General features: G+C 49.4%; 1 protein-coding gene across 4 annotated transcripts in view; it reads left to right on the top strand.

Moving 5' to 3' along the window:
• The window catches only part of CASC3 (CASC3 exon junction complex subunit), a 458,504-nt gene that overhangs the window by 271,553 nt on the left and 161,605 nt on the right, over positions 1-25,346 (top strand). For all 4 annotated transcript variants that reach the window (XM_078645688.1, XM_078645689.1, XM_078645690.1 and 1 more), the window contains exon 9: positions 15,518-15,626. In XM_078645688.1, coding sequence (XP_078501814.1) covers positions 15,518-15,626 — 109 coding nt within the window. The remainder of the gene's footprint in view (positions 1-15,517; positions 15,627-25,346) is intronic.

Consider the following 25,346-nt stretch of genomic DNA (forward strand, 5'->3'; position numbering starts at 1 on the left):
CACTCCTGCAGGACTACTCCACATTTATTACTCAACAACAATAATGAACTCAATTCCCTGGACACTGGCCATAACTAATTGTTAATCATTCTTTGCAGAGGCATAGCTGCTCTCAATGGCATATATTACACTATGGTGATCTCATTATTTATAGCTGCTGAGTCTTCATATTGCTTATGTGCAACACATTTATCGTTTCATTTGCACAGTACTTAAGTCCAATCGTACAAGTGGCTCACTACAGTAACTGTTTAATATATTTAAGGCAGTAAGATATGGAGCAGGTTTTGATGTATTTAAATATTTCAGTACTGCATTTTCACAATTGCTAAATAAACCTCTCTTTCTCAAATTTTCTTTAAAATGTACCATTTGCCACTGGTTTCTTGAAGGTTTTCTCCCCAAACACGAAATAACACTTAAATCCAACACTTACGCCCTACCACTTTCAAATGTCACCAGCCGCCACTGCTGGGGATGCTACCATTGTCAGCAATATACCAACCCATTTCAGCGGTGTCAATATTGCACAGGATTAAATATGATTTAAATATGATTTTGATGTATAAACCAAATCTGAAAGAGACACGTTAGTGATAGATTCCTTACCTTAGAATATCCCCAGGCGTCAGACTGGGTCCGGAAACTTTTGCGTAGCTCCGCGTCCGTCGTCGGTGTCGTTAGTGCCGGAACTTAGATGCCGCCCTCGCACGCTGACGTCCGTTCTTCTTTTTTCCGCGCCAGCTAGCGCAGATCTGGAGAAGCTCTACCCCTTAGTCACTTTTTGACTAAACTTTTTTGATCTTTTGATCTGTTTTTTTCGAGTCGCTACGACTCCTACGGTGCCGGTAGGGATGCCCGGGTTCAAACCCTGTTCCAAGTGTGGCCGCATGATGTCGGTTACCGACCCCCATCGCCGGTGTCTTCAGTGTCTAGGCCTCGACCACGACGACCGAACCTGCTCCGACTGCCAGGTCCTGGCGTCTAAGGCTAGGCGGGAGCGGTCCAGCAAGCGGCTTGAGCTCCGGCAGTCAGCCCCGCGCCGTTCAAGGTCCCGGTCCCACAGGAGGTCGAGGGACCGGCTGCGGGGTCGGAGCCCTCGTAGCTCCGGGAGTCTGCATCGGTCTTCAGTTTCCAGGTCCTCAGGTAAGAGGCATGAGAGGTCGGAAAGGCGTCATCGTTCTTCCGACCTACCCCGACGCTCGCGCGATGCGGCCGGGGTTCGGGTGGCACCACCCACGTGGCTCCGACGAAGTTGCGGGCGTCGCCACCTGCCCCATACCTTCCGGTCCCTGGGAACGGTGCGACGCCTGAGGAGGTCGAGCGGTACCTCATGGCCATGAGGTCTCTCCCTCCTCCGCCGTGCTCCGTGGCGCCTTCGAGGGTGATTGGGAGGGGTCTGTGGACCCTCTGGCACAGGAGTGCCAGTCTCAACAGGACTGGACATATGAGCTTGGGGATGCCAGTGGCCTGGACACTTCGCCAGACAGTGGTTTTGTCTCCCCTCCAACCGTGGCTTCGGAGGAGGGGGCTGCCTACAGTGTAGTGTTGAGGCGGGCGGCCAAGGCATTGGGCCTTGAGCTCCCCGTCGCGGCCGTGAGGACTAACCTCCTCACTGAGGTCCTTAAACCGCAGGCAAGCTCCACTGAGCCTCTGCTGCCGTTTAATGAAGCCTAGTGTGACGTACTTTTGGGCACTTGGTCCAAGCCCTCTACAGGTCAGCCTGTAGATAGGAACGTGGCCAGACGCTACCGCCCGGCTCCGGGCGACCCTTGCTTCTTGTCCACCCACCCCACCCCCGAGAGCCTGGTTATCCAGGCCTCCACTTCCCAGACCGCATTCCCGACGGCTCCGCCCGATCGGGAATCCAAGAGGTACGAACAATTCGGCAAGAAGGTGTTCTCGTCTCTGAGTTTGGGACTGTGGTCAGTCATTACCGCATGCCTCTTGGGCCGCTACACCCACACTCTGTGGGACACGGTCACGGATGTGCTGCCACAATGTCCGGAGGAGGCCCGGGCTAAACTCGCCCAAGCCCTTGCGGAGGGTCGAGATGCGGCACGCTATTCCATCCGGTGTGGGCTGGATCCCACTGGGCAGAGCGATGGCAACGACGGTGGCGGTTCAACGCCACGCCTGGTTGAGGACCGCCAACTTTTCGGCTGATGTCCAGGCCACCCTTCGGGACATGCCGTTTGATGGCCGTCGCCTCTTTGGCGACAAGGCAGACCATGCGCTTGAGCGTTTTAAGGACTCCAGGGCTACGGCCAAGTCCTTGGGCCTCTCGGCCCCACGCCAGCAAACTGGTGCCTTTCGCTCCTTTCGAGGCCAAGGAAGGGGCGCCCCCACACGTGCTGCCAGCCACGCACCGCAGACTGATACACAACGTGGTGGCGGCCGTGGAAACCGCCGTGGCGGCGGTCGGGGACAACGGCGAGGCCAGTCCACACCTCCCCTATAGCATCCGCCTCAAAACCCTCCTAGTCCGTGCTTTCAGGCCCATGTTAAAACTGTGAATATTCATGCATTGGCGCGTATACACTAAGAACAGAGAGCTAGGCTTCCATGCTCGATTGTGTCAGGCTCAACTTTGAGATTCTTCACCATCACCAATAATACACTATCGCTTAATGTCTTCCCCACGGTGTGGGGATAACCTTTAGAGACTCTCCCTTGAGCGCACGAGTCAGGCCTCGGATCCGATTGGACCCGCGAGCCGAGCCCTTTCAGTAGTCATAGGCATTGAGCGCCTGCACCGCGAGCACACTCGGATGCAGGACGCCGACGGAGAAGTAGCGCGGCTGTGAGTTCCCCATTGAAAGGTAAATACAAACTGAATTCTCTGGAAGCCGCCCGGCTGTAGAGACAGCCTCTCCGGTTACTCGCAATCGGCCACATTAACTCTTTTCTGTGTGTCCAGGCGGCTAATAATGCCAAGTCTAAATGAAGCTTCCACCCTTCTTTTTACAGTAAGAATCCCTTCGAGGATTGAACTGCCTGTGCCCCACGGCTGTGTGAATACCAGCACGTAAAGTAAGTCCCTCTATCTGCCACCCCCGGGCATTTTGAATTTAGTATGTTTCAGGGCCCTGATGGCACCTATTTATTGTTTTCCAGTACTCTTTGGAGCTTGATGGAGCCCCTTTTCAGACGGAACATATGATGACCGTCCTGTGATGTAGGTAACCTTCCACATCCCTTTCTTGATTGATATCACCACGCCTGTTCACCGCCCATATACTGAATTCTTATATTCATATTACCCCGTAGGCTCTCCATTCCTTCCTGATGAAGACCCCAACATGAGGCCGTGAATCGCCCTTTAGCGTAACCAGGGTCGAAACGTAGAACTACGCCTCCATTCTACACACCATAGGAGTTAAATAAGAGATGCACTCTCGTTGTCTATGTGTGATGTAACTCTTGGGAACCTTTGCCCATTAACTTGATTGTAGAGGTTTTACAATTTTTAAACTGGATGTAACAATTATGTCACAACACCTTTACCCTGTCCCCTTCACTTATTCACTTACCCTCCCCTTTTCACCGAGAGCACCTATTCCGAATACCGAATGTAATGATGTTACAATTACATGTATATACTTCAACTCGCTACCTCATAACTTTGGCTGCAATCGGATCGCACTTTGACCTTGCATGAATAAAATGCCAAAAAGAATGAAATGAATAATATGATATATTTTTTTCTGACCTGTTTCAAATTCAATGGTGATCGTGTGTTCATTTTGACTGTCCAGAATTGTATGATATATTTGAAACTCAGACCGACCTTTTTGTACTGACCCATGGACCCAGGTCCTGAGTTCTAAGGGCCTACCCCTTCCACACTCATACTTCAGGCCCATGTGACGCCAGTGGGGGGCAGGGTTTGCCATCACCACTTCCACTGGCGCACTGTCACGTCGGACATTTGGGTGCTGCAAATCGTCCGAAGGGGCTACTCCCTACCCTTCGAGGCGACCCCTCCAGCCATGCCACCACAATACCACTGCGTGTCGGGGGATCACTTGCAACTTCTGCAAGAGGAAGTTACGGCCCTCTTGGCCAAGGGGGCCATCGAGCGCGTTCCTGGGCCAGAAGTAGGGTGTGGTTGTAACTCCCACTACTTTCTGGTACCCAAGAAGGGCAAAGGGGGCCTACGCCCTATCTTGGACCTACGGAATGGCAACGGCTTCCTCAGGAAGGAGAAGTTCAAGATGCTGACATTGGCTCAGGTCTTAGCTGCCCTAGACCCTGGAGACTGGATGGTAGCGTTGGACTTGCAGGACGCTTATTTTCACATCCCCGTCCTGCCGGCCCACCGGCGTTACCTGCGGTTCACGGTAGGCCACCAGCACTTTCAGTTTACCGTGCTCCCCTTCGGCCTTACCAGCTCCCCACGGGTGTTCACGAAAGTGATGCCGCTGGTCGCAGCTCATCTGCGCAGGTTGGGGGTTTCAATCTTCCCCTACCTCAACGACTGGTTGTTGATGGCGGGCTCGCCCCAGACAGTCGTCAGCCACCTCCAGACTACGGCCGACCTGCACCTGCTGGGGTTCTCCATTAATGTGCTGAAGTCACACCTGTGTCCTTCTCAGAAGCTCCTCTTCATCGGAGCGGTTCTAGACTCTGCGCAGTTTCGGGTTTATCCTCCCGAACAGCGAGTTCGGGATATTCAGGCTCTGATTCTGATCTTTCAGCCTTTATCCCGGGTCTCGGTCAGGTTGACGCTGCGGCTTCTGGGGCTGATGGCCTCCTGCATCCTTCTGGTGCATCACGTCCGGTGGCTGATGCGGGCTCTGCAGTGGGACCTGAAGTTTCAGTGGGCCCAGCATCAGGGCAACTTGTCCAACCATGTCTTGATCTCGGAGGGCACTGCAAGACAGTTGCAGTGGTGGCTCACGGACCGCGATTGGGTCAGCGGCAGATCCCTCTCCCTACCCCAACCGGAGCACGTAGTTGTGACGGACGCGTCCCTCCAGGTCTGGGGGGGCCACATGGGAGAGGCGGAGATCAGAGGCCTCTGGTCTCCGGCGGAGTCCCTGCTCCACATCAACCTTCTGGAGCTGCGGGCGATCCGTCTTGCGCTGAAGGCATTCCTCCCCTCTGTCCGGGGGAGTGTAGTGCAGGTGTTCACGGACAACACCACCGCTATGTGGTACTGCAACAAACAGGTCGGGGTGGAGTCGTGGACCATATGCCAGGAGGCTCTGCGCCTCTGGCAGTGGCTGGAACATCAGGGCGTGACCCTAGTGGTTCAACACCTGGCAGGTTCTCTGAACGCCAAGGCGGACGAACTCAGCCGTCGGTGCATGATGGATCACGAATGGCGTCTGAACTCTGACATGGCGCAAGGTCTCTTTCAGCAGTGGGGAGAGCCTTGGTTAGATCTATTCGCCAAAGAAGAGAACGCGAAATGTCATCAGTTCTGCGCGTTGGAATTTCCAAGGCGCCACTCGCTCGGAGACGCTTTTCGTCGCAAGTGGAGTTGCTGTCTATTGTACGCCTTTCCGCCTATACCACTTCTGCCGAGAGTGCTGAAGAAGATTAGGCGCGACCAGGCCCAGGTTATCCTTGTGGCTCCGGACTGGGCATGAAGATATTGGTATCCAGAGCTACTCGGCATGTCTGTCGATCCCCCGATTCGTCTGCCTCTTCAGGAGGACCTTCTGTCGCAGGTCGGTATACGCCTGCAGGTGGAACAGATTTGTGGCATGGTGCACAGCAAAGGCTATGGATCCACTCTCTGCCCCCCTTTCTAAGGTTCTCCTCTACCTTCTTTCTCTTGCCCAGCAGGGCTCTGCTCTGGGCACTATCAAGGGCTACCTTTCTGCCCTTTCCGCCTTCTTAAGGCTACCTGATCAGCCATCTTTGTTCAAGTCCCCAATTGTAAATAGGTTTTTGAAGGGCATCACACACATGTTCCCTCCTGTTATATTCGTGATGCCTCAGTGGGACTTGAACCTTGTACTTACTTATCTGATGTGCGCTCCCTTTGAGCCACTTCATAACTGTCCTCTCTGTCTTCTTACTCTGAAGACAGCTTTCCTGGTTGCCATCACCTCTGTCAGGAGAGTGAGTGAGCTCCAGGCTCTTTCCTCTAAACCTCCTTTCCTTTCTGTCCATCCGGACAAGGTTGTGTTGCGGACAAGACCCTCTTTCCTGCCCTAGGTAGTCACAGCCTTCCACATCGGGCAGTCCATCACCTTGCCCACCTTCTTTCCGCCTCCGCTTCCCTTGAAAGAGGAAGAGAGGCTCCACCGTCTGGACCCAAAACGTGCGCTCTCTTACTATCTGGATCGCACACGCCAGTTCCGGGTGGATGACCAACTCTTTGTTGATTACGTGGGCGCTAAAAAAGGACGGGCGGTGCACAAGCGGACCATCTCTCGGTGGATCGTATTGTGCATCCAGGCGTGTTACTCCTTGGCTAAAAAGGAACCTCCTGTTGGGCTTAGGGCCCACTCCACTCGGGCCACGGCGACTACTACTGCCCTGGGCCGGGGAGTCCCCTTGCAGGACTTTTGTCATGCAGCTACGTGGGCCTCGCTGCAAACGTTCGCGAGACACTACTGCCTGGACAGTCAAGATCGGAGGGATGGCTTCTTTGGCCGTTCCGTCCTCCAGGACTTTCTGGTGTGATTATTGGTTCGCAGCCTCACCACCGAGGTTGGTATTGCTGGGGTATCTATTCTAAGGTAAGGAATCTATCACTAACGTGTCTCTTTCAGATGCACAAGTTACTACTTGTGTAACGATATATCTGTAAGAGACATTATTTAGTGATAGATTCCTTACCGACCCACCCATCCTCCCCGTTCTGCGAACCGATATCTAGGGTTAAGGTCATCCCCTTTCAGGGCCCTAGTTTCATGGCACCAGTGTTGGTTCTGCAAAAACAACAGTTGATGGACAGAATGCAGAACTCTGTCATACATTCACCCCAGTACAGAGATCTGGCCCTAAATCCATCGTTTTTTTTGCACTCCACACCACCCCAGTTCAGACATGGCCATATGCAAATCAGCCTTTACCCTGTGCCTCATGGGAACAGTCCAGCCCGAACTGCCAAGCCATGTCTTTCCTGGACCGGAATCAAGCATCCTAGGACCGGTTTCTGGCTATCAGCCGTCTTCAGCCAGGATAGCTTGACTCCAGTGTTGGTTCTATCATGGCTCTGCGTATCTGGCGCGGAAAAGCTGTGCATCAGAACTGATGTCAGCATGCGAGGGTGGCGTCTAAGTACTCCGATGACGTCATTCCGGCGCTAACGATGCCGACGGACGCGGAGCCACGGACGACGCCTACCGACGCGCAGGGGTATTGCTACGCAAAAATTTCCGGATCCAGTCTGACGCCTGGGGATATTCCAAGGTAAGGAATCTATCACTAACTAATGTCTCTTACAGATATATCGTTACACAAGTTGGAACTTGTGCTTCCAGGTGATAAATATCCACAATATGGATTGTGCTTTACTTTTGGCACATGAATTGTATAGTATTGTACTTTGTTTTCACGGCCAAAGATGCTTACTTAATGTGCATATACTTTGGTTTAGTCCGTTATTAATGTTTATCAGGAAATGCATGTAAAGCCCTAAGAATTTCCTCTCCGGTGCGTGATCAAGACCGTGAGAGGTTGAAACGCGAAACACGGAGGGTTTATGAATGGAATAAATCGCCGTTCTAATTTGAAACGCTAACTGGTGTGTTTTTGACCCGAGAACGCACACTACTCAAGTACTTTGTTTGGATATTGATTACCGGACCACTCCGCCGGTCTGCACGCCACCCCTTGATGGGCAGGGATTCCTGGAAGGAGTTGTTGGATTTTTGTGCGTGTTTGTTTGTGTGTGTATATGTGTGTATATATGTGTGTATATATATATATATATATATATATATATCTATATATTTCTCTTCCAGGGGATCCTCATCAATAGTCATAAGCATTAGAATATTCCCGCCCATGTGCGGGACCCCGGAAACACTATATTATATGTGCCCCACATATATATACTCATATATATATATAAATACATATATATATATATATATATATATATATATATATATATATATATATATAACATGCAATAGCAGCCAATAAAAACAGAGCTGAAATATGCTATGTAGAATTTCCACCATACATGCAATAATAATAAGCATTAGAAACATGAGAAACAACACAAAGTTTGTTTTAGAAACTGTTTTAATGCTCAGAAAGCAGTAGAAATTCTTATAACTCACTGGAAGCATAGAAAGCTCCCAGGCTGCATTGCAAACACACAGTCTAAAAAGACTGAAAAGCTAACCTGTAGCTACATTGCAATAAACTGACACCGTGCCTTTAAGGCACTCATGACCCCCAGTATCCCATCATGCCTCAGGGGTGACCGTTAGGTCAGTTGTTCTTTCCGGCTCCTTCAGAGAAGGACCCTGGTTACACAGCTCCACTAATTTTCCTGTTTTTGACAGAAAAACTCTTCACTTTTGACAATTTTTTGTTCTTACTCGACATTTAACATCTAGTCAAGTAAGATACTGTCTTTTTCAGTCAATTTGGTGAGCATTTTCTCCTGAAAATGCCTTCACTCTTTGACAAATGCCCTTCTTGTGGCAACAAGAAGGCCAAGTCAGACAACCACGACGTCTGTATCCTGTGTCTGCCTGAGGAACATGATCCAGGCACCTGTCCTCATTGTGAACACCTGTCAGGAAGAACTTTAAAAGACAGGGAGAGGATTCGCATTTATGGCCTAGCTCATAGGTCATCAAGAGGAAGATCTCCGGGGAAGGGCTCCAAGAAGACTCATTCATCTTCCAGAAAGAAGTCTTCATACCTGTCTGGCTCGGCGCTGAGAAAAGAACCACCGGTGGATCACTCATCGTCTAAACTACCGTCGACGGCGGGCTCGCCGTCGAAGAGAAGACCAGGTATGTCGACGACGTCGAAGGATCCAGTTCCATCGTCGAAATCCCCTCCGTCGGCGTCAACCGGGCGACGTCCGACGTCGAGGAAGGGAACTCCGCCGCCGTCAACCGGGCGACGGTCGGCGTCGAGACCCAGGACCCCTCCGCCGTCGTCAACCAGGCGACGACCGGCGTCGAGGGAGGTCACCCCTCCGCCGTCGTCATCCAGACGTCGACCGGCGTCGAGAAGTGTGACTCCGCCGTCGTCGAAGAAGCGACGTTCGGCGTCGAGAACCAAGACCCCTCTGCTGTCGACAGGGAAGAGTCGATCGGCGTCGATCGGCGTCGAGGATGCAGTCTCCGTCGGTGTCTCGTCAGCTCTCGTCGTCGAGGGTGTCCAATACCCCTCCACCGTCGTCGCACAGACATTAGACGTCGATGCAGAAATCTCCGTCGACGGCTGATCATCACCGTTCGACGTCGAGTGAAAGACCTCCGTCGACGATTAGACATCGTCAATCGACGTCGAGGCAGGGTGCTTCGTCGACGTCGAGACTTCCGTCGACGACTGGGCATTGTCGTTCGACGTCGAGGGAGAGGTCTCCGTCGAAGGCCGTGACTCACCGTTCGACGTCGAGACGTGGAACTCCGTCGGCGGCTGCTCATCGCCGCTCGACGTCGAGAGACCATACATCCTCGCATAGACAATCTAAAACAAGATTGTTTGATCCGCCGACTCCCCGAAAGCACTCGACCACGAGGGAAGATCGCTCGGCGTCGAGAGGTTCAGATGTGGTGATGGTAACGGAGTCAGCTTCCCGTCATTCCACCTCAAGGTCCTCTGGCTCCTCAACTACATCTTCGAAGTCCAGAAGTCCAGTACGCAAGTCGCCTAAGCGTCGGACGGACCCTTGGGCGGATAAAGTCAGACTTTCACCTAGATGGTATAAGTCTTTGGATCATTGGAGAGATTCTGGAGCTGCAAAACGTATGCAGGACTACGCCAGCTCGCAGCACAGGTCTCCTCTTCAGGATCTAGTGGAGGAGATGGACAAGCATAGCCCTCCCAGGCGCAAATCTCCGGTGAGAACACCAACTAGATCTCCCAGAAGGACCCGATCTCCCGGAAAAGACCCAGAGGAGCGGGTCAGGTCTCGCTCTCCTAGACGTGAAGTGCGTTCGAAACGATCCAAGGAGAGGAGGCACAGTGTCCACCGTAGACGTCGACGAACTCCGCCTACTTCCTCGACCTCTTCTACCAGGTCTTCCAAGAGGGACTACTCCCCTACTTTGACGGACAGTCCTACGTCCCGATCCTCCCCAGTGGATGACATTGGCACGTATCTGGACGTCTTGCAAAGAGGAGCTCAGAAGCTGAACATTGAAATGTCTGTCCCTCAGGTTACCACGACAGTCATTTTTGAGACTCTACACAAAAAGGCGATCACCCGGCCTCTACTGCCATTAGTTCCAGGGATTATAGATCCTGTCAAGGAGGTATTCCTAACTCCGGCGGCTATCAGAGCGGTGCCAGCCCGCATCCAAAAGAAATACAAACCGGCCTCTTCTGACCCGGTTTTTGTAAGATCGGACCCGCCAGCAGACTCTGTTATTGTGGCGGCGGCGAGGAAGACACACGCAGTGGCAGGTTCTTCTTCCGTCCCCCCAGACAAGGACAGCAAGACGCAAGACTCCTGGGGTCGCAAAGTTTGCAACTCAGCTGCGTCGACTCTTAAGGTTTCTAGTGCGGCTGCACTTCTGGGTCGGTACGACAGAGCCTTATGGGACTCTATGGAAAGGTTCAAAGCCAAGCTGCCAAAAGAAGACCAGCAGGACTTTGAAGAGGCCGTGACTGAAGGATGTCTGGTGGCGAATCAGATAAGCACGGCTGCGGATGGTGCTGTCCTGTCGGCGCATTCCTATTCTCATGGGGTTTGTGCCAGGAGATCGGCATGGTTACGCTTGACAGGCCTGAAGCCGGATGCTCAACATCGCATCCTTAATCTCCCCTTTTCGGGTTCCGCTCTTTTCGGTGAGCATGCGGACGAAGAAATGACCCGAATGAAGACGGAACTAGACACAGTGAAAGCGGTGGGCTTGGAAAAGAAAGAGTTCAAGCGTCGTTTCAAGCCCAACAGGGGGAGAGGGGCTCAACAGAGGGTTCAAACCCCTCAATGGTCCCAAAGTAAAGCCCAAGGAACACCCCAGTTTCGAGGTAAACCTGGCAGAGGTAGAGGAGTTCATCAACAATCCTCTACCACTACAAGAGGAGGAAAAGCCTGATCAGTGGCTTCCTCTGGCGCCGTTGCCCACTCCAGTGGGAGGAAGTGCTTCACAACACCTGGCAGAGTGGGTCAGCATCACCAAGGATCAGTGGGTGCTGAATATACTGCGCAATGGATACAAACTACGTTTCCTGGCTCCTCCAAAGAACATACCTCCAAAGAGCGCTTCCCCTCACCAACTAAGCTTGCTCCGAAGAGAGGTAACAGTTCTACTACAAAAGCGAGCGATAGAGGAGGTTCCTCTCGCTCAAAGAGGAAAGGGAGTTTACTCCAGGTACTTTCTTGTCCCCAAAAAAGATCAGGAGGACAAGTTCAGACCAATACTCGATCTACGACTTCTAAACAAGATCATCATCAGAGAAAAGTTCCGCATGCTGGCTCTTCACCAAATATGCCCACATCTTCAAGCCGGAGATTGGATGTGTTCGGTGGACTTGCAAGATGCGTACTTTCACATCCCAATTGCTCAACAACATCGCAAGTACTTGAGGTTTGTCGTAGGGAACAAACACTATCAGTACACGGTGCTACCCTTCGGTCTCAAGTCCGCACCACGAGTCTTCACTAAATGCATGGCGGTGGTGGCGGCTTTTCTGCACAAGAAGGGACTCTTCCTATACCCATACTTAGACGACTGGCTCCTAAAAGGTCCGTCTCCAGTGCGGGTAAAGCACGATCTACATCTGTGTCTTCTCCAATTGCACAGGCTCGGTCTCCATGTGAATCTGGAGAAGTCAGTCCAGCGGCCTACACAGTCAATTCACTACCTAGGCTCCGTTCTGGACACAAAAGTGGGAAAAGCGTTTCCTTCGGAGGAGAGACTTTTTTCCCTGAACCAGAAATGTGGAATTCTGATAGACTCCCGGCTTCCAACAGCCCGACAAGTCGCATCCCTGCTGGGTTCCATGGCATCCTGCATCTTTCTCATCCCAAACGCAAGGCTGAGAATGCGGCCTCTACAGCAGGCCCTGGAGGATCAATGGGACCAGGCGACAGGACTTTGGGAGGATCGCATCAAGCTCTCCCAAGCGACGAAAGACGCCATCAAATGGTGGACACGGAGAAAGAATCTGCTGGTGGGGGTTCGGTTTCACCAGCCTCTTCCAAACCAGTCGATAGTGACGGATGCCTCTCTACAAGGTTGGGGAGCGCATATGGGTCCGCTTCAGATTCAAGGCCTGTGGTCTGCGCAGGAGCAGACATACCACATCAATATGCTGGAACTCAGAGCGGTATTCCTGGCTCTCAAAGCGTTTTTACCAGCGATAGAGTCCAACTCAGTCCTAGTTCAGACAGACAACACGACCACCATGTTCTATCTGAACAAACAAGGAGGCACAAGATCTCGCCCTCTGTCTCGAGAGGCTCAGGCAATTTGGCATTGGCTCCTCTCTCGAGGCCTCACGATAGTGGCGGTGCACCTGCCAGGCGAGTTGAACGTAAAAGCAGATGCACTCAGCAGGCACTTCGAAGATCAGCCAGACTGGGTGCTAAACGACGATGTGGTGGAAGAGCTTTTTCGTTGCTGGGGTCGTCCAGCCATAGATTTGTTTGCAGACGACGAAAATGCCACGCCTTCGCGTCCAGGTTCCACCGGCCTGGAACTCAGGGGAATGCTCTGCTGATGGATTGGTCAGGGACGTTCGCTTACGCTCCCCTGGCTCTGATTCCGAGAGTAGTTTCCAAGCTCTGCAGGTCGAACATGGAAATGATCCTGATAGCTCCGGATTGGCCGCGGCAGTGGTGGTACCCGGACCTTCTACATCTGTCTGTGTGTCCACACAGACGACTCCCTTGCAGGCCGGACCTGTTGAGCAAAATGAACGGGAGGATAATGCATCCCAACCTCCCATCATTGAACCTAACAGCATGGCTCCTGAGGTCCTGCAATATGGACATTTGAACTTGCCTCCTGAGTGCATGAACATTTTAAAGGAGGCTAAGAGACCTTCCACGAGAACGTCTTATGCGTTTAAGTGGAAGCGGTTTTTCCTATGGTGTAGGGATCATCACCTTGATCCGACTAAAGGACAGGAGGACGTCATTTTACCATACCTCCTTTCCCTAGCTACTGCTGGTTTGAAATACGCTTCTATTAGGGTGCATTTGTCAGCCATAGTTGCATACAGAAAATCACCAGATCAGGTGTCTTTCTTTCAGGTTCCAGTGGTTAAGGACTTCCTCCAGGGGTTGAAGAAAGTGTATCCCCCTGTGCGAAATCCTTCTCCTCCATGGGAATTAAACCTGGTGCTATCCAGGTTAATGTCCCCACCTTTTGAGCCCATCCACAAGGCCTCTTTGCAACATCTCTCTTGGAAGGCGGCCTTTTTGGTGGCAATTACCTCTGCTCGCAGAGTCAGCGAGATTCAAGCTCTCTGTGCGAAAGAACCATACACTATCTTTCATCACAATAGGGTAGTCCTAAGGGCTCATCCAGCTTTCCTACCTAAAGTCATCTCTGATTTTCATATAAATCAGTCCATTTTCCTCCCTTCATTTTTTCCAAATCCTACGACCCCAGCCGAGCGGTCACTTCACTCCTTAGATCTTAAGAGAGTGCTCAAGTTCTATTTGGAAATGACCAAAGGGATTAGGAAAACGGATCAACTGTTTGTGAACTATGGTTCAAAGCGAACAGGTTTACCAGCGGCCAAGAGGTCCATCGCGAGATGGATTGTCTCTTGCATTAAATTGGCTGATCAGCTTGCAGGCAAGCCTTTGTTGCAGTCGCCCAAAGCGCATTCCACTAGAGGGAAGGCCGCTACAGTAGCCTTCTTGCACGACATCCCAATGTCAGAGATATGCAAGGCTGCGACTTGGAAATCAGTTCATACCTTTACTAAACATTACTGTCTCGAGTCTGATTCCAGGGCAGATACTCAAGTAGGACAAGCCTCTTTGAGGAATCTATTTGGGTAGCCTACGGCCTGTACAAGCTTAGTGAATACTAGGCTTAATATAGTTTATTACTGTATTGTTACTCCTTTGCCCGCAGGGAGATGAGGTGAGGCTCGCTATTCTATTCTAATGCTTATGACTATTGATGAGGATCCCCTGGAAGAGAAGGATTAGTTACTTACCTGTAATCCTAGTTCTCTTCCAGGGGTATCCTCATCAAAGTCATAAGCAACCCTCCCGCCTCCCCGGGCAAAGGACATTCTTTAATAAGGAGATATGGTTAACCTATTTGTTATTGGGTTTATTTTCAGTCTCCGAAAAGAACAACTGACCTAACTGTCACCCCTGAGGCATGATGGGATACTGGGGGTCATGAGTGCCTTAAAGGCACGGTGTCAGTTTATTGCAATGTAGCTACAGGTTAGCTTTTCAGTCTTTTTAGACTGTGTGTTTGCAATGCAGCCTGGGAGCTTTCTATGCTTCCAGTGAGTTATAAGAATTTCTACTGCTTTCTGAGCATTAAAACAGTTTCTAAAACAAACTTTGTGTTGTTTCTCATGTTTCTAATGCTTATTATTATTGCATGTATGGTGGAAATTCTACACAGCATATTTCAGCTCTGTTTTTATTGGCTGCTATTGCATGTTATATATATATATATGTATTTATATATATATATGAGTATATATATGTGGGGCACATATAATGTAGTGTTTCCGGGGTCCCGCACATGGGCGGGAATATTCTAATGCTTATGACTTTGATGAGGATACCCCTGGAAGAGAACTAGGATTACAGGTAAGTAACTAATCCATCGTCTCCTCCGTTCCTGCTCACAGCCGTGAGAGGTATCGCCAGGAAATGACACGGCACACCAGGTAAGTCCAGCACAAAAAACTTTATTGTGCACAAACTAAAGACGACGCGTTTCGGCGTTAAGCCTTTCTCATATATATATATAAATATATCCCCTGGAAACTCAAACCACTTCCTGATTCCGCCAACGATTAGGCGAGGAAAGAGACACAGACCTCCGAGGTTTGTGGGCAAAAATATGGTTTATTTCGAGTGACCCAACACAACGCGTTTCAAGCCCGTAAGCCCTTGTTCACGTGTGTGTGTATATATATATGTGTATATATATATATATATATATATATATATATATATATATATACTTCCAGTGGAAATGTAAAAAAGAAATAATACAGTCTGGACTTAAAATGCCAGCCAAACCAATTGTCCTTGATTGTTTCTCATAGAATTGCCATCTACTCCTCCCTTCCAGATCATAAAGATTGCTAAAAGTTCCTCCAGTTCTAGTAAATTTGAGTTTTATCCTTGAATATTCTCCTGCTGTGTACCTATCTGTAAAATTATAGTTCTTCTTTACCAATATTTTCATGTCCTGTCTTTCAGGGGGTACAGTCTGGTCGTGCGAAACGATACTCCTCTCAGCGGCAGCGGCCTATTCCAGAGCCTGCTCCTATGCACATCAGCATCATGGAGCGCCACTACTATGACCCATGTAAGCTCCTGTTTGTATCTTCTCTAAAGAACTGTCTGCCACCTTCTAAAACTGCTTTAGTTCACAGTTTATACATAAGGCTCTCTGGCATTTGTGGATGCTCTTGCACACTATTGTTTGCCTCTACTATTGTGAAGTATTTTTTATGATTGTGAAGTATTTTTTACGATTCTAAGCAGCTGGGCTGATCTAATAGATTTGGAAGGATTAGACGTTGGGAAATGAGAAATGTTAAAGAGCAGTTTAATAATAAATTGATCTGAATGAGAACGGCATTGGCATGAGGGATTTTGTATGGAAATGTTTTTGGTTGTACCTCATTCTCCAGAGTGAGGCGCGCCTATTTGAAAACTGATGTTCTGCCATTCACTACTTCTCTCTACCCAGGGTGGATAAACAGTTTGGTAATGTGTCATTGCTGGTTTTTTTGTGTTAATTTTTCACACAGTTTTGATGTTCACTGGGTGCGTTAATTGAGATTGCACCCTATGCTGCTAGTGCCAATTGTTGATGATGCTCATCTTGTCAGAGAGTGAAGAAGCGTGCTTAGGCTGTCCACTCTTTGGTGGCCACCCCCGCCTCCTTCAATGTGAGAGGCATACAGGAACATGCTATAAGGCATTGCCAACATCCACAGTTCTGCTTCTAGTTGGAAGAGCAGTGGAGGCGTTTGAGTTCTTTCTTATATAGAAGAGGAGTGCGGTGTTGACCAGGTCGAGAAGCACCACTCTGAAGCAGCGTCTCTTATAACAAAACAATTGCCCTCTTTGATCTCTAGCGCATTTGTCTGGGGACTAATCTGTTCCAGAAGGCACTGATAAGGAGTCTCTTGTTATTCCTCTCCCACCTAGTAGTGTTACTGTAGTTTACCAGTACGGTAGGTGCAGAGACCTACCATGGTAGTTTGATATGATAGACAAGTAGACTGGGAAAGGCTTGCACTTAACTGTGCAACATCTGTGAGAAGTTGGCCTGGTATATGATGTTCACTATTCTAGTGAACACATTGCACCAGTCCAAACAACCCTTATGGTGATGGTTGTAAGTCAACCTTATAGACCAGCTATCCTACTGGTAGCGTGGACAGAACAGTCTTAGGCTAAAAGACTCTTGATGGCGTGTGAAGCCAGCTGTTTTACCATATGCAGCCCCTTGAATACCAACTGAAAGGACACCACACAGGATATATATAAAATATATATGTATTTATTTACTAACACACTCCTCTGAACTCTTTGAGATCAGAGGCCAAAGCACATAACAAGTTACTTAGTCAGAATAGGTTAAGTTGCACAATTTACGGTTCGGCCCTAGGGGCGAAGCAAACCATATACTAAGAAAGTGGTATAAGTATCACGTCACGAGAAAAGGAAAGGCCTAGGGCCTAGAGAATCGCTGGGGCTACACTATCTGACCCTTAGGTTAGGAGTAGGAGGCCCACAGGCAGCGCGTGCAGTGTCTTTACACACACGCGAGAGTCAATGTTAAGTCAATAGGAACTTAGAGTTTAGAAAAAGAAGGATTTAGGACACTTCCGGTCTAGCTAGAAGGAAACAACTAAAAATCTAGACACTTGGATACCCTTGGGAGCACCGAAGTACTCTCGTTACCTCACCCACAGGAAGCGGGTGCATAGGTGTGAAGATGTGTCTGGTTTCGCCGTTGAAGTCTATGGAGCCTGCAAAGAAAGATGCTGCATGCGACCAGGAGGAAGATGTCCGGGTGGATCCAAGGGTGAATCGAGGATGAAGAAGACCTGAAAGCAGAGGGACCAGAGTCTGGGTCACTAGCCAGTGACCGGCTGGAACCAGGAAGGAACCAGACGACGTCGAGGAGCAATCAGGTGCTGTCGGGAAGCCTGTCTCTTTCCGCCACGCGGACCAGGAGGCGTCGAGGACGACCAGATGCTGGAGAGGAGCTGTCCCACGAAGGTTCTCGCAGATGGAGGGGTCGACTGCCGGATTGGATCAACAAGCCTTGGCAAAGGCAACCCACGCAGGATTCAAAGAAGGCTTCTGGTGCAGACCTGCAAGGTCTGAGGTGCCCCACCTTTGCAGGGAGGCAAGGTCCAGTCTGGAGCAACCAGACCAGCGAGTTCGTTCAAAAGGATTGTCGTCACAGAGGCTACTAACCAACGGGCCAGCAACCGGACAACGCGTCGAGCAGAACCCAAGCAGAAGGGCCCCACGCAGAACTCGTGGCGTGTGGAGGGCTGATCTTCGGTGCAGGTGGAGCTCGGATTCTTGGCTTCTCAATCCCCAGTGCACCTCAGAAACTGCACAGGTAGCAAGTTGCAGACTTTTCAAGATGTCCGGTCCCACGTGTCTCGTCGCCTCCACGGATCTCAGCTATGCTGCAGACGTGAAGAGAGGGTCAGAGAGGTCTGGAAGTCTGGGTCTTGTCAGGCTCTGTGCTCGGGTCCCGGCGGGAGCGTCGACAAAGCAAGCCGTTGATTTGCTGGATGGTGCCTGGTTGCCCAGGGTGGTCACTCCTTGGCCACAAGGGAGATTCTTCGGCTTCAGCAGAACGTCGAAGGTCCAGAGTTTCGTTTCAAGTTTCAGTTCAGGATCAAATCTAAAGTCCTGGGGTTCAGCTCCTACCTTTATACAACTAAAACAGGCTGGATTACTTTCTAGGTCCCTCCTATGGGTGGGACCAAGAAAGGGGGGTGGTTACACCCCCTTTCCTTTGTCCAGTTTCGCGCCAGAGCTGGGGCTGGAGTGCCCCAGCACCGGTTTGAACTGGACTATGCATGGAGCACCTAGTATGCCCCAGGCAGTGTCTCAATCTATTCAGCCCTCCCTGTCCCAATACACAAAGTCCTGTCTGGGGTGATGCTTGCACCTCTCCAAGCAGGAAACCTATTGTCCAAACCTCCGTGACTGGAAGGACTCCCAGCAGCAGGAGGTCAGACTTGTGTCTGTGGCAGCAGCGTCCATTTTGTGACGCTGGGGCTCTGGTTAACTTTAACCGGGATAGTCAGCAACAACATGTCTTCTCCCTCTAGAAGGGTGAAATGCTACCCTAATCTCCAGAATTGGCGAGGGGGTAGTATTCCAAAGCGTATGACACCTTACACGACATGTTTTCGATAAAGCCAAACCAAAGTTCGCATTCAACCGCGAGGATTATGATGCACTTAAGAGTATATGGTATGGCGAGATCATAGAACAGCTATAAGGACATGGTTCCGCAAGCTGCAGAAAGGCTCAGCTCATGCTAGAGCACCATCTCACACATAACCAAGCACTCTGCCTCCAGGATTTTTAAGGCCTGCCATAGGAGTGACTTATAGGTTACCGTGTGTCTATATTTAAGGGTAGATATAGGAATACTATACCTAAGCAAGGGGTCATTACACAACCTTGCCCCAGCTGAATGATCAGCCAGTTTGAGTGGCCAGCCAGGGGTGGCATAATACATGCTGCAGCCCCTGGTAGGCCTTGGTTACACCTATTCCCTGAGTACGTAGGGTACACTTCTACAGAGGCTGACAAGGTGAACCAATTCCCAATTGGGGATGTACCTAGAGTACATGGTGTGAATTTAGAGAGAGTGCATCTGGGCTGTGGGTCTGATTAGCAGGCCCACAGCCACATCTAAGTCGAAAACCAGTAAAGCAAAAGCAAAAAGTGGGGGTGACCATAGGAAGCAGACCCTACTCTCCTACAACATCTGAACGCAGTGTTTTGTTAAAAGCTGAGAGCACATGCCACATTTACAGTGCTTCTGGCATCACTATGCTGACATGCATTCCTCTACAACTTTGGATAACCCACATATTTACAGGCTTGATCCATTCACTGTCAGTCTGGAAATCCCAGTAAAATTGAAATAGCACTAAACAGTGTTAAAATTGACATAGACCCCAACAGCAATGTGTTTGAGGCATGTGTGCTGCTGAATTCATATCTTAGCATAGATCGCCACCTAGTGTTTGGTCCGGATGTTTGCACCTTGTTGTCCTGGAAGAGTCTTCGAAGTATCACGAGATAGGTGACTCCTCCCCTGGACTACAGTGCGCATGGACATTCTCTCCATCATCAGATTGTTTTTTTCCCGCCATTGGGTTCGGATGCTATTCCTCTACTCCAACTTCGGAACCGAAACTTAACAATTTTCTAAGGCCAAAAGGCCTTCTACCTCGACGGTATTGTTCTCGTTCGGTACTCCTTAACTCGATCAAACTTTTCCTCTAGAACCGGTCATCGACGCGGGCCGTTGGGCCTTTTCGACACCATGTGGGCCTGCTGTCGATGGAAAGGAGGCCGTTTAAAAGGTGCCCACAATGTCACCCCAAGTTCCCACATACGGACAAACATACAGTATGCAACAAGTCCTTATCCCCAGAGCACAACGAAGAAAATTGTCTAGCGTGTGCTCAATTCCGCTCGAAGACTATCCGGAACCAAAGGGCCGCTAGGCAGGAGATGCAGCGGCAGGCACCGGAACCGGAGAACATCTTCGATGTTGAACACGACCTCCCAGAAGCGGCGGACTCGGATCTAGAAATAGTCACCGTTGAGGACCAGTCGGACTCAGACGACCAGATCACACCGGGTCAAACAGTGAGTACACAGCCCCCAACCCCGCTTATACAGAAAGACAAGGCTCCGGTCGAAGCATCGCCTAAAGGCCTTAGCCAAGATCGACAAACTCCTTCAGAGACCCCACCTTCTGGCTCGGCTCCGAAGCCCAAACCCAGGCCTTCTGATAGCCCAGGAACGAGCGATACTCTTCCCAAAAAGGTTGTCGAACCGAAAAAGGTTGTCGAACCGAAAAAGATTGTCGAACCGAAAAAGGTTGTCGAACCAAAAAGAACACTCGACCCGAAGAAGCCCGTCGAGCCTAAAAGTGTTGATCCCCAAAAACAAGATCACTCTAAAAAGCCCGTCGAGCCGAAAAAAGCCGTCGACTCGACCAAGAACATCGAGCCGAAAAAGGTCGTCGAGCACAAAAAACACACCCAAACGTATCGAACCGAAGACTCCGGTCGATCCAAAAAAGGTCGTCGGACCGAAAAAGGTCGCCGACCCGAAAACAGCGGTAAAGCCGGAAAAAGCTCCACAGCCAAAGATCCTCGAGCCAAAGACTCACAAACAAGTGACTAAGCCAAAAACATCGGCGCCAAAGCCACGGACAGTTGAGGAAGAACTCTTCCATCCTGATCCAGTGAGTGAGGAACAACCTAGACTGTATATAGACCCTAAAACAGGACACGTTACAGTTTACCATCGGAAAAAGAGACCATTGGACACGCACTCCTTCCCCTGTTCCTCCAAAGAGAAAATACTTCGGAACATCTCCCTCAAGGCCTTTTACTCCTCCTCCTTTCTTTCATAACATGCCCTTTGTGCCTTACTCTCCTACACATTCAGGCTATGATGAGGGCGACAACATGGGGGAAGATCCTCAGGATAATTTTGGAGAACCAGAGGATCATGATGCACAGGATGACACATGGGATGACCAGAATGATCCATATCAACCACAGCCCATCCCTGACACCTCCCCATACCCTACAAAGCCGTTGCCTACTGACGACACCATTGTTTTTAACCAATTACTAGATAGGGCAGCAAAATACCATGGTGTAGACATGCACACTGACCCAATAGAAGATTTTCTATTCGACACTTTTCCTACTTCAGAAAAAAGTGAGGACACTTCCTATGTTAAAAGGGGTACTAAAACACGCGCCAGACATATTCAAAGACCCATCCAGAGCGCGTGTACTCAATCCCAGAATTGAGAAGTATAAATCAGCCCCTACAGACTCTACTTATATTAAGTCCCAGCTGCCTTTAGACTCACTAGTTGTAGCAAACGCATGAAAGAGAGCTAATTCACAAACAGGAGATGCTTCCCCCTCCTGACAGAGTCTAAGATATTAGAAGCCTCAGGAAAAAGAGTGGCCTCACAGGCTGCAAATTCCTGGAGGATTGCAAACACACAAGCTCTATTAGCACGCTACAATAGAGCACATTACGACCAACTTGAAGGTTTACTGCAACACCTGCCAGAACCTTTTAAAACTAAGGCTAACGACCTCATACAGGAAGGCAAATTTATAACTAATGCTTCCATTAAATGTGCGCTTGACGCAGCTGATACATCAGCCAGGTCCATTAATACTAGCGTATTACTACGCAGGCATGCGTGGCTATGCATCTCTGGTTTTAAGAACGAGGTGCAATCCACCATCCTCAGCCAACCAGTTAACCAAGATTTCCTCTTTGGCCCTGCGGTAGATACCATCTTGGACAAAATTAAAAATGACACTGAAACTGCTAAGTCTATGGGCGCACTTCAGTTTCAACAACCTAGAAGTTCCTTTCGTCGCTCCTCCTTCAGAGGCTCAGGTAGAGGCAACACATCACAAACTTCCTCAACATTCAAAAGTAACACCCAGAGCTCCTTTAATAAAGGCTCAAACAGAGGGGGTTATACAGGCAACAATAACAAAGGCAGGGGACGTGGCGGCAATAACACCAGAGCCTCCACCGCCACCAAACAGTGACTTGATCACACTCCCTCCAGACCACTCAACACCGGTTGGAGGCAGAATACAACAATTCCTACCAGTCTTGAACGCCATTACCACCGACAGGTGGGTGAGACAAATTATCCAGTATGGTTACTGCCTAGAACTCACTTCTACTCCACCCAACATACCACCCAATCACCGTCCTATGTCCAAAGAACACATCACGCTGTTACAACACGAGGTCACGTCCATGTTACAAAAGGGAGCCATAGAGCCAGTCCCTTTTCAACACCAAGGAACAGGAGTATACTCTCTATACTTCCTAATTCCCACAAAAGATGGATCCCTCAGACAATACTAGACCTCAGACCTCTGAACCAATACATACTCAGAGCATTTCCATATGATTACTCTACAACAAGTACTCCCGTTACTCCAGCAAGGCGACTTCCTTGCTACATTACACCTCAAAGATGCATATTTTCACATGCCTATACATCCAGCTCAAAGGAAATATCTCCGGTTCACAATAGAAGGTCAACATTATCAATTCAAAGTTCTCCTCTTCGGGGTAACTACAGCCCCAAGAGTTTTCACAAAATGTCTAGCAGTAGTAGCAGCACACCTTCGAAGGCAACACATCCACGTGCTTCCATACCTAGACGATTGGCTCATAAAGGCCAACTCGTTCGCGCAGTGTGCAAGCCATACGTCTCAGACAATCCAGCCGCTGCACAGTCTGGGTTTTTCCATAAACTACCCAAAATCACATCTACAGCCCTCCCACATACAGCAATATCTGGGAACGACAATAAATACCTTGGTGGCAAAGGCATATCCAAATCCAGCCAGGATAGCCAACATGCATACTCTCATTCAAAAGTTTCAGCCACAACACTCTGTGCCAGCTCGGGTGTTCATGCAGCTCATAGGCATGATGGCCTCCTGCATATTCATTGTCCCTCATACCCGACTTCAAATGTGTTGATTGCAAGAATGCCTAGCACGGCAGTAGAACCAAGCTCAAGGACAACTAAAAGACCTAGTGTTGGTAGACAGTCGCACTTACAACTCTCTGCAGTGGTGGAACCCACAAAACCTTTCCAGGGGGCGACTGTTCCAAGACCCGGTTCCACAAGTAGTTAGTATTAACAGCGGACGCATCACTGACAGGTTGGGGAGCCCACCTACTTTAATACACAGTCCAAGGTCTCTGGACAATCAAACAGAAGACACTGCATATCAACCACTTAGAGTTGCTAGCAGTATTTCTGGCACTGAAAGCATTCCAGAAATACTTGTACAACAAGGCTGTGTTAATCCGGACGGACAACATGACAGCAATGTACTACATCCAGAAACAAGGAGGGACACCCTCTCCACGGCTGTCTCACCTAGCACAGAGCATATGGAGGTGGGCAATTCCCAAAAACATTTTTCTCCTCGCAGAACACCTGCCAGGGAAAGACAATCAAATAGCAGATCTGTTAAGCAGACACAGCCAACAGCTACACGAATGGGAGATTCACCCTCAAGTTCTCCAACCATTCTTCCAACAATGGGGGCATCCAGAGATAGATCGGTTTGCCACAAAAGAAAACTCAAAATGCCAGTACTTTTCTGCCAGGTTCCCACACCCGTTGTCACAAGGCAATGCGATATGGATGAACTGGTCAGGCAGATTTGCGTACGCTTTTCCACCAGCCCCACTAATTCCGCTGGTGGCACGCAAACTACGCCAACAGTCACTCACAATGATCCTGGTTGCTCCCACATGGGCAAGACAGCCATGGTACACAACACTCCTGAAACTTTCAGTAGTTCCCCCATCAAAGACTGCGCCTCTCGCCACATATTTTAACTCAGAACCATGGAGAAATCAGGCACCTAGATCTCAATCAGATGAACCTAGCGATCTGGCTCCTGAAGTCTTAGAGTTCGGATACCTTAACTTGCCTCCAGATTGCATGAACATTATCAAGGAGGCAAGGCGCCCAACAACTAGAGGATGCTATGCAGCTAAATGGAAAAGATTTGTCATTTATTGCAATAATAACCAAATCAATCCATTGGATGCTTCCATCTAAAACATTATCTGTTACCTGCTACATCTTCAAAGATGCAATCTAGCATACTCTTCCATAAGGCTACATCTTGCTGCTATAGCAGCATATCTCCAAAACAGCCAACACATGTCCCTGTTCAGAGTACCACCGATCAAAGCTTTTATGGAAGGACTCAAAAGGATAATCTCTCCAAAGCACCCACCTTCACCCGTCTGGAACTTAAACATAGTACTTACCGGACTTATGGGACCTCCCTTCGAACCACTCCATTCGTGTGAATTACAATTCTTAACATGGAAGGTGGCATTCTTGGTTGCCGTTACCTCCCTCAGGCGAGTGAGTGAGCTACAGGCACTAACCATTCAAGAACCTTTCATGCAAATACATAGCAATAAGGTAGTCGTTCGCACTAACCCCAAGTTCATGCCAAAGGTTATATCCACTTTCCATATCAATCAGTCAATAGAATTGCCAGTTTTCTTCCAAAAGTGGCTGAAAGAGCCCTACACACACTAGATGTAAGAAGAGCTCTGCTATATTATGTTGACAGGACTAAAGCATTCAGGAAAACAAAGCAACTGTTTGTTGCTTTTTCTCCACAACATAAAGGTAATCCCATTTCAAAATCAGGAATAGCCAGATGGATAGTTAAATGCATTCAGATATGCTATCAAAAAGCTAAGCGCACTCTAACAGTTCCCCTAAAAGCCCACTCTACATGTAAAATGGGGGCATCCATGGCTTTCCTAGGAAATATTCCCCTAGAAGACATATGTAGGGCAGCTACATGGTCTACCATACACACTTTCACTAAACACTACTGTGTCGATGTGCTAACAAAGCAGCAAGCTGCTGTAGGCTAGGCTGTCCTTAAAACTCTATTTCAAACTGCTGCAGCTGGAGCAGGTGACCACCGCTAGAGGAGATACTGCTATACAGTCTATGCTAAGATATGAATTCAGCAGCCCACATGCCTCAAACGGAAAATGCTACTTCTCATTATGCATCTGTTCTTGGCATGTAGGGCTGCTGACATTCATATCGCTCACCCTCCTCCCCGGTGCCTGTCACAGCTGCAGTAATCTTTCTACATACACTTACATGGTCATTCTAACTTTTCTATACTCCATCTTTGCCACAATGGCGAAAAACAGATGATGATGATGG

The sequence above is a fragment of the Lissotriton helveticus genome, chromosome 5_1, assembly GCF_964261635.1.
Source record: "Lissotriton helveticus chromosome 5_1, aLisHel1.1, whole genome shotgun sequence".
NCBI lineage: Eukaryota > Metazoa > Chordata > Amphibia > Caudata > Salamandridae > Lissotriton > Lissotriton helveticus.